At 39.9% G+C, this 17,063-nt stretch overlaps 2 protein-coding genes across 2 annotated transcripts; both read left to right on the top strand.

The window, feature by feature from the left end:
• The first annotated feature begins 1,125 nt into the window (after positions 1-1,125).
• Positions 1,126-8,897, top strand: LOC136443032 (uncharacterized). Its single transcript, XM_066440081.1, has 9 exons — positions 1,126-1,300; positions 4,092-4,242; positions 5,547-5,728; positions 6,037-6,172; positions 6,866-6,952; positions 7,344-7,516; positions 8,239-8,351; positions 8,570-8,726; positions 8,883-8,897. Exons 1-9 carry the CDS (start codon positions 1,160-1,162, stop codon positions 8,895-8,897), a joined length of 1,155 nt encoding a protein of 384 aa, XP_066296178.1. The 5' UTR covers positions 1,126-1,159.
• A 207-nt stretch (positions 8,898-9,104) lies between these two features.
• On the top strand, positions 9,105-15,918 carry LOC136443565 (uncharacterized). Its single transcript, XM_066440848.1, has 5 exons — positions 9,105-9,154; positions 9,729-9,815; positions 11,863-12,012; positions 14,449-14,544; positions 15,360-15,918. The coding sequence occupies exons 1-5, from the start codon at positions 9,119-9,121 to the stop codon at positions 15,465-15,467; spliced, it is 477 nt and encodes a 158-aa protein (XP_066296945.1). The 5' UTR covers positions 9,105-9,118; the 3' UTR covers positions 15,468-15,918.
• The last annotated feature ends 1,145 nt before the right edge of the window (positions 15,919-17,063 follow it).

The raw sequence follows: 17,063 nt of genomic DNA, 5'->3' as shown, positions 1-17,063 counted from the left end.
AGGATCGGAATGTAAGACCATAACACAAGAGTGCCTGGATTGTCTTCATATTTGATAAGTGAGGCCCTTATCTGCATGTGGGCTAAAAAACGAAAACATAAACAGAGACCATCGTTGCCATGACAACGTCTGTTTAGGTTGCCAATCTTGTTTACATATGTATTTTAGTACAAAATGTTTTGAAAATAACATATTTAACAATGCTCAATAAGCAAACGAAATGCTTTATTTGTGACTGGTGGGTTTGATGGGTGAGTTAAAATGTCCATTATTGTATCAATATTTACAATGGAGACATTTGTATGCTTTAACATTAGATACATTATTTAGAAACCATCCAGTATTTTACAAGATACAATGGTGCGTTTATCATAATCTAGGCATTTGTATACATTACAAACACTACTAGGCTAAATAACATTTGTAGAATGCAATGTAATAGCTTAGAATGCGCCAAGTGCTCTCCAATATGATGATATATTTTGTCATACTTTATGTTTGTTAAAGCAGGGCATAAATCACGTACGGTTATAACACTGTAAACAGTCTTTTAAAAGTTCGCAAAAACTGCGGGAGCAAATAAATAGCATCAACATTGTTTTGATTTTCTTTCCATTTTCTTTCCATTGGACTGTGTAGCATTTGTCTTCAACCTCATTTACATACCAGTTTAACAGCTATTTCACCAAACAGTAGCGTGCGTAGTCCAGTGGTTAGCGATCTTGCCTCTGGAACTAGAAGCCCCGGGTTCGATCCCGGCTGTGTCGCTCACCCGACATGCGCGCTACCGTTAAAGATCGCAGTCCTTAGGACGGGACGTTAAGCCGTGGTCCACTGTTCATGGTGCTTGTCGAAAAGAGCTAGGGGAATTTCCCCGGTACAATGAACCTGTAAATACTGTATATAGCGTCTGTCTTCTCTGTCACGACCAGTGGAAGAGTAGCTCATCTGTTCATTGAGTTCATTTGAGCTAAACTGGTTCGAGATCCCTTTCCTTTCCTTAAACAGTAAGGATTTATGTGTATAGTTTTTGTTTATATGGTTGTTAAACTATGATTTCTCAATAGTCAATTATAAAAGGTAGTGGGTGCTACCTAAAACGGTTAGAAGTTTATTTTAAAGGCTGCTTGGGTAACTGTTACCTTGTAAAATCTGTAGCATGGGGCAACATAGCTCGAGACCGGTGCCGTTTCTTCCGACAACCGTCGGCGGTCTGTGGGCTGACCGTCGTTTCAAGTTTGAGAACCTCGTCTTCGAAGGGGGAGGAGCAAAAGGCATCGCCTACATCGGAGTATGTAAGGTGAGGACACATCTATTTTTATGGATATGAATTATTGCGTGGTCACCACTAGAGTGCGTCCCCGTTTTCGAGACGGTTATATTTTCGTCATCGTTCATGTGTGTGTGTGTGTGTGTGTGTGTGTGTGTGTGTGTGTGTGTGTGTCTGTGTGTGTGTGTGTCTGTGTGAACACGGTAACTCGAAAATGCCAGGATGCATTGTCTCCATACTTGGTATGTGGCCAGAATGATTAGATTTTAGACCCCCTAATGGCTTGCTATGGTACTGCAGAGGAACTACCGGGTTTGATATCTCATGTTCTTGACATGCTATGGTCATGATTTTGAGTACTAGATAGCTCGTGGGAGGGAAATTAAGTCATGTAGGTTTGGATTCCCAAGCGGATATTTTTAACTGCAGGAGTCGAGCCGATTTCGTTTAAAACTTTGAAAGGAATAACTCAAGAAGGGATTGACGGGTCGTCATGATATTTGGTATGTAGATAGCTTGAGTGATTATTGCCAAGATCGTATGATAATTATACAAATCATGAGCTAATTTGCATAATTAATGAGGAAAATCTACACATAATCCGCTGCATTCCGTTATAGGACCCTCAAACACGTGGCATACATGTGTATGTAACTGAGAAAGAGAGGAATGTTTTCAATTATGGAAATGGATACCTAATTTCCATAATTAATGACAAAATAGTATAACTCCATAAGGGTAAATGATTGTGATTTTATTCTTGCGGCAATTGGAAGTAGATGTGGAAATTATCAGACATAAATCATGCAAATGAAGTCCGCATTTATCTTATCTATGAGGGAATACTTCAATAGCCTTCTTTACTAACATAATATAAGACTTTCACACTTTGAACAACTTCTATTGTATTTGGGTAGAGAAGGTGATCAGCTGGCATTATTCATGCATATTAGGTCCTATTTTGCATAATAGATTGAAAACATGATATGCCACTCGAAAAGGTTAACATCAGTTGGCAAAGGCATCGGGTCGTAGAACTCTAGTATTAATTCCATTGGTACCCGTTCAGTTGGTTATGGTAGTTATGGTTTAACGTTTATCATTCATCTAAATCTCATTTGGTTTTATATAATTATTTCTATTAATTTCATTGGTTTCCGTTCAGTTGATGCTGTTATTCGTTTCGTTTCTTTTTTTATATCTTAGTACCCTATATTTTAAGTATTGTTAGTTATGAACTTGTAACTTGCGTTTTATTTTTGAACTTATGATAATAGTCTTAATGGCATATTCCTGCCCAGAATGGTTAATTGCATAGGTGGCCACACGTGGTCCATAAGAAGCATAATACAAAACATGACTTGATAAGCTGCTACAATCTAACAATATCTGTACTTTCCGCACTCGGCGTTGTCGACATGTGCCACTGCTCGGATAGTACCAAAGCGTCTATAAGCCCATTCGCAGTTCCGACTACGCATGTGCAGTGTCAAAGGTAAAGGCCCCTGAGACGTAAACAAAACCCGTCTGGGCGTTGTTATGCAAATCTAGGCAATGTGGAGACGGGAACTGTTCACAACCCAGGGGCCTTCACCTTTGACACTGCACATGCGTAATCGGAACCGCAAATGGGCTTATTTGCTGTTTCTAACGATAAATTCCCGGTCTTAATGCCAATATTTCCAGGTTTACGCACAAAAAGGTGTTTTGAGAGCACAGGCCTACCGATTCTGGGAAAAAGATCCTTCCACGTGTGAGGATTCTGCAGTAAGTAGTGAAAGTGAGGGCATGCGCGCACGTCCAACAAGTTTAGCGTCCCTGGGGGAAATCAACTCACAGAGACGGGCGTGAACGTGTTGGAGCATTTGATATTGGTTGCGGAGCTGACAATGGTCGTGTTTGCGAACAGGGTAGAAGGAAGAAGTATATCATGTACCATTCGTTTTATAAAGCCTCAGAATGGGGTTAGCCATTTAGCCGAGTGGTTAGTTCAGTTCCCAGGAGAGTCCCTAGTCATAAAATCACCTGCAGTAATACTGTGGTATTTTATATATATATATATGTGATCCCGGTGTTGTCAGATTTCTCAGAAACTGTATGGTCCGGGTGCAAGTGGTTTTATGGGTGCTAGAGTACATGGATTGTTTGGAAACATTATGGAAAGTATATGTTTTATTGCTCACATGTGTCTATTACCCATGACATTTATGTTAGCAAGTTGGTACACATGTCTGAGGAAAGTATGAGTCGTAAACTTTCAGCTGATATTAATATTATATTTTATAAAGCCTCAAAAAAAGTAAACTATGAAACTATGTTGTAATAAATCAGCCTTTCAGCTAAATAATGAGTTCAGCACCCAGGACAGTCTGTGGCCATAAACTTGACCTTGGAAATACGTGGGTGACTTTTTCTCATGCATGTAAGGACGATGTTGTCATGACCTCTCAGAAATGCTGTGGTACTGATATTGGAATTCCATAAATGCTTTTGACACTACAATACAAAAGGTTAATGAAAAGTGTATGTTTTATTGCATTATTGCCCCCGTAAATCAATACTGCTGTCCAAAGTTGCATGACATCTATGGAAAATAGAGACTCTTAGCTTTTCATTGATGTATAACATGTTCGGGGTGTTTTGGAGGAAATGAACCATTAATCTGTGAAACGAAAACAGTGCCCAGAAAAACAGAGGGTCCAGAAACCCTGGCACTGAGAGTATGCAATGGGCAGAAACTCTGACAGCTTAAGGGTTATTTGAAGTACGCTGTCAGCCTATAACCTTACAAAAATGTCATTTATGTCGTGTTCTGGCTCAGGTGCTGGAAGATGCCGGGATTTTGCCGCAGATCAAGCGGTTCGCTGGAACCAGCGCAGGCGCAATCACCGCGGCCCTCCTCGCCATCGGGTTGACGCCAGAAGAGATGCTTCGAGAACTGAGCGCTAAAAACCTACTGGACGTTGTGTTAGGTATGTAGTGCCAATTGACTTGTTGAACCATAGGCGGTAGGCCGAGGAGCGTTTTATTTTCGATTGAGCGGGTTCTGAAGACGCATTTGAACGGGTGCCGCCTCACTGGACCCGCGAGGCGTTGGCGACCTCGCTGCGTCCTAGATTAAATTTGAGTTAGCCTTGACTTTACAATAGGAATACAATGCAAAACGTATAAGTATGACTAAAAGACAATAAATTACACAAAGCGTACAAAAGATTCGTTTTTTATCGATGAAATTTTTTTTATCGGTGTCAAATCGCTCGGTTGCATTGAGGTCGCCAACGTGTCGCGGATCCAGTCACCCGAAGATCAAGTTCCAGAGAAGCCGATCAGAGAGTTCCAATCGAGGCCGGAGGCCGATAGCTAACTTAGCGCTCGCAAAGGACGATGGAGGATATCTCCGTCAGGGGATTTACCGGGCTGATTGGAGGGCGCACCAAGGGTCATTCCCAACAAGAATTCCTCAGCCTATCGCCCATGGTTGAATGTTAAATGTGATAACGAGAAATTGCGATGAACTGAATCAAGAAGGGTAGAAACCGAACAAAGTCAGACGAAAATTCACTTTAATGTATGGCTGTTTATTTTGGTCTATGCTCAAACATTCTAGTCATGGGAGGGATACTTAATAGCCTCTAACATTTACCCCTGATTCCACCAAAGCTCGAGGTTAATAATCCAAAACTCTTATTAAATGATTGGCTTGGATGAATTAAAACGACTATGACTGAAAGTATCTGAGTTAGCAACCTGGTATTGCGGTTTTCTGAACAAAACACAAGAGGGACTCATCATCGTCACGTACATTAGATACCATAAAACAATGGCGGGGTTAGAAGTGCAAAGGGAAAATGTAACAGGTAGTTTTGCTATACAAAACAGACATAGACAACCCCTTATATTGTTGTTTTGGAAGGCATGGGCAAAAGCTCGTGGCTGAAATATGTTGTCAATAGTTCTGCATGATATTTAGTGAATGGGTAGGTTTAAGAGAAAGGAAAATCAAGTTCGATAATGGGCCTTCTAGCGGGTACCTGAGGTACTGCAGCAGAGCTTCAAAATTTTGGGGCATATTTTCTGAAAGTGCTATGATCATGATTTTTGTGTGGTAGATATCTCATGCCACAGGAAGTAAGTTGTGTAAGTTTGAGCCCCCTAGCGGCTTGTTTGGAACTGCAGTTGGTGTTTTTGTTTTGACCTTTGGATCTTTGGATAGAGAAACCTCCTTCATTACATGGACAAAATCTCGTGGCTGAAATATGTTGTATAACATCTACAGATGCTCGTTGCAAAGCGTTGAACTGGATTCCCTTCATGAAGAGGCTCATCCAAGTCATCGATGTCATCGCCAGAAAAGGCGCATGTCCGGGCAAGAAGTTCATGACGTGGTTTGGGGAGATCCTCGAGAGGCACCTGAAGAAACGAGGTCTACCATTGGACAAAGACGTAACCTTTGAACAGGTATGCGTGCGGGTGTTATGTAAATTTCCTGAAAAGGGCTCATAGTCTGATGTAAGGTGAGTGAACATTGAAAGGTATATTTTACCAAAACGGATGCAGGAATTCTTTCAAACTATTTCTGCTAGTGGGGCCAAGGTAGTATGCATATGTGTGAAAAGGGTATTATTTTTTTTCAGCTGAAGTACGATATCGATTTAAACTCAAATGAAATTAGATTAAAGTCAAACTCATTTTCTAGTGCCTTAAAATGTATCTTTCCCACCAACTAAACTTTAAAAAATTCAGTGCCCGTAATGTTTTCACTACAGATCTACCACGTCTTTGGTGTAGAACTATGCATCGTGGCGTACAACGTGAACTACGACGTGGAATCCTACTTTCACGTCAAAACCACGCCCGTATTGAGGGTAAGGGAGGCTGTGCGCATGTCAATGTCCATCCCTGGTAAGTAGAGGTATTTGCTGACATAATGCATTGTGCATTGGTTCTATGCAATGTACCAATCTTCAAAATGATACAGACACATTGAGTGAATATGCAGTTTATTTTGAGACACATACCTAGGGCCCGAGTTCGATCCTAAGGGTCGACTCCAGCTCGGACACGTTGTAAGGGGTTAACCGGTTGCATTCGTCATTTCGGATGGTTTACGTAAAGCCGGCGGCCCCGTGTATGAGGGAGCTTCAGGCATTAGCCATAAGCGTCATTGCACTACCACTAGCTACCTGAAAAAAGCATCATGCTTCACCTCAAATGAGGATGCCTTGAAACGAAAACGAACATTACTTAAATAAATAACTATTGCTTGTCACGGTGACTTATGACAGCGTTTAAAAGTGTCAAGGAAAGGTCGGCGTCTTGTTATGTTATGAAAAATTTACCACGCTGGTATAACACGATGTTACATACTTGTATACATATGTCATATGCGACACTTTTTGACATGTAAATTTATACAGGGAAATTATTGTTAATGTATATCACGGTTTGGTGTAAGTGAGTTTGTAATCAAATGACTTCTGATTTATATTCAGTACGTGTTAAAGTTACAAAAAAGTGAAATTCATAACGTATTTCATACAACGTGTTTTCATCTAAACATACTTATTTATATGTGTGCTAATGTTTTTTTTACAGTTGCCTTTCAACCATACAAACTGGATGGGCTCTTTACCTTCATTGATGGTGGACTTGCAGCCAATTTTCCCCTTTACGCCTTTGACGGTACGTCATTCTAAAGATGTACCCTTCTATATTGTATTTAAAGTAAAAACGTAAAAACCTGAAAATCCAATTTTTTACTACTTTATCGTCATTTCAAACATTTACAAAGGCTCAGTCATGATTTGAATACTCCTTACCTGTTAATGAAGGTTGGACATCCAGGTAGTAAGATACGGCAAAAATAGTTACTCAAGCAACTCAAATCTTATCCAGTTGCTTGAGTATCTATTTTTGGCGTACTCCTTTCCTGGTTTCAATATTTATCATTTAATTTATATTTTTCAGTTTTAAGAACTTTTGTAAAACATACTAATGTATTCAGTAACAACGGCCGTACTCTGCTATCTGCAACCGACATTTCTCTGTTATTTTTTCATTATCTGGTGTCTAGGTTGGTACCTTTCGATGGACAAGTCTGCGACATTCCACCGCCGTCTCCAAAGTATGAGTGAGACAGACTCGGTCATGGTCAATCAGTTGTTCTACCCGGAGTACAGAAAGGAGCGTTTCAAGACCCCGGAAGCTGAATCTGGCGACTTCTTCAAAACATTGGGTGTTCTAGTCGTAAGTTGTTTTACCTTCCACCATAGAGATTTATATGTAGTAACTCCAAGGGCTGGGGATCACCAGAACCGACTGGAGGGTCTACGCCGAGAGTATACAAACCTGGCGTGACCTAGCTACGCATGTCTGTAGCCGCTATGCATCAGTTCCTGATGCTCGCGAATGATTGATTGAGTTGGTTTTGTTAATGAGAACATCATACTATAGTTAGATGACATTATAGTTAGGATCACGTGTTCTCCAGTCGTCTACATCTTTCAGACTCCGCTGTGTTGTGTCCTAATAAAGCTCCGAGTCGTACTACGCGTCTGAGTCGCTTGCGTATTACTTGCACCCTTGGGCACTTAGTGGCGTTCGCTGAGTAGGTTATGTTTTAAGCGTCGAAGATGAGTGAGTAAGAGGTTGTGTTTCCGGTGCCGTTTGTTTGTGTTTGTGGGCAGAATAACTCGAGAAGTTGTTGATTGTTCCTTATAACATTCGGCAGCAGAACTTCAAGTTTCTATATCTCCTGCTCGGAACACGCTTTGACATTAAGTGGTGTATTCTAATTTCACAAACATCGCACCATCTGCAAGTACCTTTGACCCAACCGTATCATACCTGGTGATCATAGTGAGCCAACTTATGCTTGATGGTAATAAGAATTTTCTTATTTTGATGACAGATATGTCAATAAGGATTTAGTCGTCTTCATGAGCCTAATTAACCTTTTTTGAATTCAGTTTTCCAAGAATAACCGGGAGACGCACCAGTATCTGTTTGAGAAGCGAATGCAGAAGTTGCCGGAAGTCAGTCCTGATTTTCACAATCAACGACCCCCCACGAAGAAGGAAAGGTACTAGTAGATGATTTATTACAAACAAAATAGGTGTTAATCAAGTCATTTCAAGTCCAATCAAAGATTATCTAAATTCCATAGACTTATTAAGAAATGGTAGCAAAAACATAGAAAAAAACTTACAAATACCAAAATAACTGCATTTCTTTACTTAATTCATATCAATAGTATAGCATACTAAAATCTATGTACATGCATATATTTGCTTTACACAGAAAATACGCCAAAGGGCTGCGAGAAAAAGAAGATCTTACGAGAATGGGAAAGGAATCCCTACGAAGGCAAATAAAAAAATTAGGAACAATCATCAGGGTCATCTTTGGTGGGGAAGATGTAGATGGATGGATCGCCGAGACTGAACAGCAAGGAAAAGTAAGTTCTCATTACTCACCATAATACTACATTTGATTGACTACTTAAATTTTAGAGCAACAGTGTAATACAACAAATATCTTTATACTTGTGCAATACAGTATGTGTATACTATCGGAAGGCGGATGCACATAATTTTTACCTTGCACCCTCCAGATTTTACTGATCTGACTAAGGGGTCGGCCTAGGTTTTTAATTCATCTTGTACGTGGTTGATTTTAAAAGTGTGTCTTGTGTATATTCTTCTGCAATAAAGATGATGTATCCATGTTTGTGTTGTACAAGCTGTGCCATTAACCTGAGAGAAACAAATAGCTGAATAAACTAGATAACTACAAAAAATCTTTTGTTATGTTCTTTTGCAGGGACGCACATCGGAAGCCAATGTTTTCATGCCCGTAGAAGAAGCAAGGCGGCTCTTCAATGAGGTGAATGTTTCTTTATGTGCTATTCGTATACTAAGTTTTCCATAGTATTAGTTCTCCATAGGATTTGAACTTATGTTGATAGTCGTTGAGTTCTTGTGCCCGTTTAAGGGGGGTTGGTGGATCCCCATAGTTTGCTAGAGAACCTAACGCACGTACACTAGAATCACATTTGCAGCTAGGCAGTTAGCGAGACCAAATCTTTGAAATAAAAGACAACAAAACACAAATAAAGCTTTTAATGAAAAAGTAGTGAGCATAATTTGCGAATATTTCTTGAAAAGCACTATTTGCGTTCCCGACGAGCAAATTTTGGAAATGGTACCCTGATATTGCCAGGTAGACAGCACGATGTACAAACTAAGCCGCCTTGCTTTTTTGTGCGGTGTCGAGCGGTGTCCTTACCACGGTATGCTGTCTGGATGTGTGGTGTTCTTAGCTATCTAGTAATCCCCATGTATTGTTTTCCTCAGACGGTAAATGACAGGGATGTCGAGCGGTGTCCTTACCACGGTATGCTGTCTGGATGTGTGGTGTTCTTGGCTATCTAGTAATCCCCATGTATTATTTTCCTCAGACGGTAAATGACTGGGATGTCCAGATGCTCCAAGTGCGATCAAAAGAAGAAGCCTTTAAGTTGCTGCTTCTGACTGAAAATGGAGAGGTAAGACATCTCGATATAGATTGCCAATAAATTTTATCTTTAGACTCGGTCCCCCGAAAGTGCGAAATGGAACGAAATGGAACGAAATGGAACGAAATGGAACGAAATGGAACGAAATGGAACGAAGTGGAACGAAGTGGAACGAAATGGAACGAAATGGAACGAAATGGAACGAAATGGAACGAAATGGAACATATGTAACATTATGAAATGAAATACCAGTAAATAGCGAAATATAAGGAACGTTGTAACATTCACAGTAGACCGGAACAGGAAGCAAATATAACGTGTTTTATTTCTTGAATCTATTTGATAACATTAAATACAACGTTTTTGCCGCGTTTGTGTTGCTAGATTCTTCCCTGAAAATGGGAGCGCCGCGTGCAAAGCGCTCGGCCGCTCTTCCTTGACTTTACTGCAAATGAACTACTGCAAATAGCAGGGAAAACCAGCAAACGGAACTGAGTATCGAAGTAAGGACTAGATTATACAGAAGTTGGTGGTAACATTGCATCTCGTAATTCACCAAGAGGGCATGAAGCAAACGTAATTTCATTATTCAAACAGCGTGTTTGCGTGTTGTGTGAACTGTGAAATACATGTCCTGCTCGTTCACACCCTCCCTTTGTTTTGTCGTGAACAAGGAAGCAGAAATCACCAGAGGTAGTTCTCAGCCCACGTCCGTGGTTGAATGGAGTATGAAATTTTACATTGGTGACGCAGCGCAGATCTGCATTTGCATATCATTAGAGGAGGGGTCCATTCTCCGACACTGAGCCGACCAGCCGAACAATTGGCTGTATAAAAATCGTTGTTGCGTATGCATATGCTACGTACTAGTTATGGACTGAACCGTATGTAAATAAAACTTGGAAGTCGGAGTTTGATTCAACCTGTCGGTAGCACGCCCACGTGCACAGTTCCGATGCGCTGGCAACATTGGCGGTTCATTTGCATGCGGGGCTCCATTTTCAACACACAAACACGCTGTATGAATAAAAAAATTACGCTTACCTCTTGTTGAATTACGAGATGCAATGTTACCACCAACTTCTGTATAATCTAGTTCTTACTTCGATACTCAGTTCCGTTTGCTTGTTTTCCCTGCTATTTTCAGCAGTTCATTTGCAGATAGTTGGTAAACACAAAGGAAGAGCGGTGGATAACTTTTCACCCATTTTCAGGGAAGAATCTAGCCACACAAACGCGGCAAAATCGTTGTATTTAATATTATCAAATAGATTCAAGAAATAAAACACGTTATATTATGTATTTGCTTCCTGTTCCCGTCTACTGTGAATGTTACAACGTTCCTTATATTTCGCTATCTACTGGTATTTCATTTCATAATGTTACATATGTTTTATTTCGTTCCATTTCGTTCCATTTCGTTCCATTTCGTTCCATTTCGTTCCATTTCGTTCCATTTCGTTCCATTTCGTTCCATTTCGCACTTTCGGGGGACCCTTTAGACTTTCAGTGCATTGCACTGTACCGTATTGTCCTACCTCCTTTTTCAAATATGTGTCTGCTGTTTTCGTAATGTCTCATTTTCCTTTCCCTTTTCACTGTACCGCATTGTCCTGCTTTTTGTGTTGTTGAAAATACGTGCCCATGTTCGCTGTTTTCGTAATGCTTCCGCATAGAAACTGCATTTCAAAATAATGACTCGCATAACATTTTGTATTTGCTTCTTGAAAAATTTAAACCATGAAAAGTAGCTGTATTATTCCTTTCAGTGATGGATTTCAGCTTTGCCATTATATGTTGTTGATATTTACGTCTTTAATATCATAGGGTGTGGCATTGAATTTGTGGCATTTTTGGTAGTGTGTTCGCTGTTTTTATAATGTTTCCGCATAGAAACCTCATTTCAATGTAATAACTGGCGTAACATTTTGTATTTGCTGCTTGTGGTATGACAGTGTTTCGTAAGTAAGGAAATCTTGCCATAAGTGAAAAGAAACCATGTAATAGTGTGTAGAATCATTGTCTACTGATACTTCAGCTTCCAAATGTAACAAGAACTTCCCCAAATTATATCCAGCTGACCGACATAAAGATCAAAAACATCTTCCAGAACTTCTTGCCTCTCCAAAATGCCAAGATGGAAATTCTAGGCGAAAGACCGGCGTCGTCTGCCGGAGAGTACTATGGAACCTTGCTGGATTTCGTGGGAAGAAAGAATCAATTCACGGTAAGCTTCTTAATCAGTTCCATTCATCTTGGGAATGGTCTTCGCGATCGGTAGCAATCAGTGCTTCGTATACATTAAAATCTTTCTTGACACAACAAAAGTACATCGACTGACGTAAGGTATACTACAGTCCGGGTGGATACAAATTAACCAACCTATACATAAATGTATATGAATAGATATGAGGAAATCAACATGTTGAGTCCAACGTATCATTTACTCAGTTGGTTCGAAGGTCTAGACATTCTTGGATATATTGACCTATTTGTATGCATAGAGTATAATTGAATCAATCTGTCAAATGCGATGTATCAAATTCCTTTGAAGAAAGGTGAGTAGCTTGTGCTTTTATCATCATATCGTGAACAATCCGTCGTGGCGTCGCGGTGGCGCAGGGTGTTTGGCCCAAGAACCGAGAGATACCGGGTTCGAATCCGGGGTTCCTTGATTCGTCCCGTTGACGTTGTGCCCTTGGGAAAGGCACTTAACACGACTTTCCCCACTTCACTCAGGTGAAAATGAGTACCTAGCTTCGGTTAGGGACGTCCCTCGGATAGGACGTTAAATGGTGTTTGAGGAGAGCCACGCCTCAAGCATGTTAAAGAACCCAACACACTTATCGAAAAGAGTAGGGGTCCTTCCCGGTGTGTGTGGATCATATAAATCTGTCCGGATATGCAGCTTGTACTCTTCAGTACAAACCTGGTGTGTTACGCCTTGATGCGGTTTACCGGGTATGCAATACAAACAAACAAACAAACAAATCCATAATGAAGAGACGTTCATCCTCAATCTCATCTTCACAGAATAGCCAGATCCTGGTCACGGGGAATTTCTTCCGATTTCTACGTTCAGTTTGTGACAGCAGATTTTTAACTTTGTAATTGCTCTACGAAGTTCAATATTATGTATATTCTTGAGATCATTTTCTTGTCCGTAACCGTCCTTTAGCGCAGAATAATTGGACAGTTTTGAATTGTTTTGAATAGAAGTATGCCATTCTTGTACGTATAAATAAAAGTGTCCAGTAAGTTGTAAGCATAAAGCTGTCTAGCAGAAAAAAAGGTTTCAAATCCTTGCCAATGGCGTGTTCAGTCATAGCTGTTGAGTCGTACAAAATGCCATACCACGAAAGTAACGTGACTGCGTCCTTATCAGGCTGTAATTTGTTGTTTTACTTGAACCTGACAAAGAAACTAATTCCTGAAAGTTACAGTGCAATGTTGATATATTCATATTACAAGGTTGTAAAAAAAAAAATTGTACTTTTTTTTCTATTTTTTTTGTGCTTATTTGATGTAAATATCTCAGATTGAGTTATCAGTGTTGTATGTTTGTTTCGTTGATGAAGGTTAGACATCCAGGTAATAAGATACGCCAAAAATAATTACTCAAGCAACTGGATAAGATTTTGAAACAGTCAAACGTTTCAGACAGTATCCATTGTCTTTCGTCAGTGACTAACGATAGGAATGAGAACACCAGCTTTATAACAAAACTCTGAATAGATATGTTAATGAGGTAAAGACAATTTAGGATGTCTTGAAGTAGTCTTCAAAAAGAAGATTAATTCAAGACAAAGTTATGCCAATAGTTCAATTAGCTACTGTTGTTCTAGTACAGTAACTAAATGTTGCTTGTCCGGGGGTGGGGGGTGGTGGGCAGTGCATTATCCCAGGTGCCTGAAAGTTGAACGCGTAGACCGCCTTTCCTGTTGAGGGCGGGGTTGTACATCCTCTCATATATTGCTTCTCTAATTCCCCGTTCGAACCAGCGTTCTTCACGATCTAGGATGTCCGTGGATTCGAAATTGAATGAGTGTCCCTGGTTGTGTTACTACTACAGTATCGGCATATTTTGGAACCATTTTTGCAAATTGCAAGTGTAGCATGATTGGTGCGTTTACCCACGTGACTGTGCCTGGCCAATCATACCACACTTCAGCTAGCGGGCAAACATTGCCCGGATATGACGACACTGCAGAATTGGCAATAAAAGTCGTGTTCTGGACTATTAGTCGCGGCTATAGAGGGGGGGGGGGCTGATTATTTGTTCATGTTGCCCACATCCTAAATTGTCTTTACCTCATTAACATATCTATTCAGAGTTTTGGTATAAAGCTGGTGTTCTCAGTCCTATCGTTAGTCACTGACGAAAGACAGTGGATACTGTCTGAAACGTCTGACTGTTTCAAAATCTTATCCAGTTGCTTGAGTAATTATTTTTGGTGTATGTTTGTTTGTTTGTTTGTTTGTTTGTTTGTTGGTTAATTATTCGTTATTGAATCTGACTTTGGTACAAGCATGTACCTTTGTCTCCTGGACCCTAACCACAAATACCCATAACCTGAAATATGTATCCAACTCTATCTTGCATTAACACCACACTGATAACAATTGACCTGATGACATTTTTTGTACACTTTTTATTCTATAGCAAGAAGACGTGGGGCGATGTATCGGTGTGAACGTGGACTATCTCTCCACAATGGACTTCGACATGGAAGCTGCAGATATGGAGTTCCTTATGAAGGTACATACCTTAAACATGAACAAATATTCAGCTCCCTTCCACCCCGGTACCCCCACCCCGCGACTAATAGTCCAGAACTTGCCAATTCTACAGTGTCGTCATATCCGGGCAATGTTTGGCCGCTAGCGGAAGTGTGGTATGATTGGCCAAGTAAAGTCACGTGTGTAAACGCACCCATCATGCTACACTCACACAGATATGGAGCCAGGATATGCCGATACCGTAGTAGTAGTAGTCCACTGTATAACTGTTAAACAAAAAGGATTTAGGGGGATTCGGTCAGCCAGCGTCAACGCACATTTCCGCGACTTTGAAAGAAGACTACAAATACGTCCTCCCAGAGTCACCATAGCTCCCTCCCCGTAGTTTCTTTTCAAAATACTCTCATCTCCGTCCCTCTTTCATAATCTGACATTTGCACCATTATTCGGATCCCACTATTACTTTTTTTCTCGTCATAAACATTTTGTAGCTGTTGCTTCCTGTCATATAGGCAAGCTACCAAGGGGTGAGACTAAAAAAAAACTAGTGTCAGGAATCCTCTTACACCGTTTGGCTCATTTTAGTGCTGATGGCGTGTTGGTTCATAACAATACGCTTTGATATACAATAGAATTATACAGTTTGACGTTTTACATTTAGCAGTATTTTCATATAGGCGAGTAGAAAACAGCCCATTTACTAGTAGACGCTGATATCTCTTGCCTACCTCAACAAAATACTGTCACTGATTTAATCAAGAATTGAAGGGGTGCACATGATTATTCCTTTCCAACATTACGAGGGTATCTGTAATGTTTTCCCGTTCTTTACAGCAAGGTGTCGCTGCTGCAACAGCCTTCCTTTGTGAGTACATCGAGCAGGAGAAAACTCCAGCAGCAGAAGGACGGCCACTCATAACTTTTGTCGCTGAACAATCATAGATTCTGTATTATAGTAACTTATTATTGTTATTGCATTATTTTCCAAATTGAAAATACACGCTTTTTTAATGGAATTCTCTCTATTTTTCATATCAAAAGATCAACTATCATCTTTACGTTGCCTTTTCTCAAGTTCCTGCTTTTTGATCCAATTGAACAATTCTTTGAATAAAATACAACATGAAGATGTGGGAGATAATATATTCGTCATTGTATTGAAGTGTATGTATCTAATTTGATTCGAAAGATTGTGAAAGTTAGAAATCGTAGCAAACTTGAAAGCAGTATAGCTTTTTGAGATACACTTGCTAGTGCTACTGTTGTCTTAATCTTGTGTTGCGAGGCTCTAAGATAAATCTTAGTCAAAACATGATATTTGACTTGTTTCCTTGTTGAAGCCATATGCATAACACCAAAGATTTACAAAAATACACATGCAGCTAACCATGAATTTGACTGGATTAGTCCTGCCACGCAAGGAAATGTGGATAGGTACGTGAGGGTGTTGTATAGTCTTCCTAGGGAGATCTCCAAAACCCGTTTCACAGGGCATCGATGGGACTATTAGACAATGATTGAAGTGCATTCACCGGTAAATACTGAGTAAGAGGGGTCAATAGCTGGACGATTTTTCAGTTAAAGAGATTTCATTACAATATCTGTTGTCTATATTCTTTTAATACATATCATTTGCAAACCTTAAAATCTTTCCAATGCATATCGTATCGTATATAGAAATGTCCTTTTTTAAAGGCACAGAGAACACCAGAGGAGAGTGTTCTGGATCTGCTTATAATATTTTCTGAATCCAAGAACGTAATTGAATTGGTAACTTGACCTTGAACCTGGACTAGAAAGTAGTTAAATTATACAGCATCAATATTTAGAAAAACACCGAGTACCCTTCATATCAATTAGTCAGGTGTAACATGTTAAATTCTGAACAACCATTGGACAAACTTCGACTTGGCGGCTATTGAAAAACAGTGGGTTGAGCTTTAAAAGTACCTTTGCAATGTGTTTCTCGGTGATTGTTTCTCAACTTAGAGCCTTATAAACTGTGCTTTTCGCTTGCTTTGGCTCAAAAACGAACTTTGATCTTTGTTAATCATCCCTTTGAAACCTAAGGCCCCCACAAAAGTGGGCCCTCTTATTAGGAAATCTAGGTCCAATGTTGAAATTAATGTTTGTAGCGTGTGTGTGAATAGTTGTTTACCATTAAGAACCTATTTCTTCTGACCCGAAAATTGACCTGTAACTTCTAAAATCATCCCATGGGAACCAATACAATGGTAAATTCCCATCATTCATCACACCCCATGGGTCTACAAAAAGGGGCACTATTCAATTCCTGGATTATATATGGTTCATTTATTTTTTCACCTGAATGATTTCTACAAACTCGGTTGATTTTGATTTCATAAAGATTTGGTCTTTTACAATGCAACACCCGCTTCTGGCGTTGTCTGTGCCTTTGAATAACAGCTTGGCAGTTGTGAATCATTGAGGAGTCATCGAACTAAAATACTATTGGGCTCTGTGGCTATTGTTCACAACGGCATGAAAAACATATCTTGATATTGATGAAAGTCGTAT

This window comes from Branchiostoma lanceolatum, chromosome 10, assembly GCF_035083965.1.
Source record: "Branchiostoma lanceolatum isolate klBraLanc5 chromosome 10, klBraLanc5.hap2, whole genome shotgun sequence".
In the NCBI taxonomy this organism is placed as follows: Eukaryota; Metazoa; Chordata; class Leptocardii; order Amphioxiformes; family Branchiostomatidae; genus Branchiostoma; species Branchiostoma lanceolatum.
Note: the sequence above shows the minus strand (reverse complement) of the source record. Positions and strands in the feature narration are given on the sequence as shown.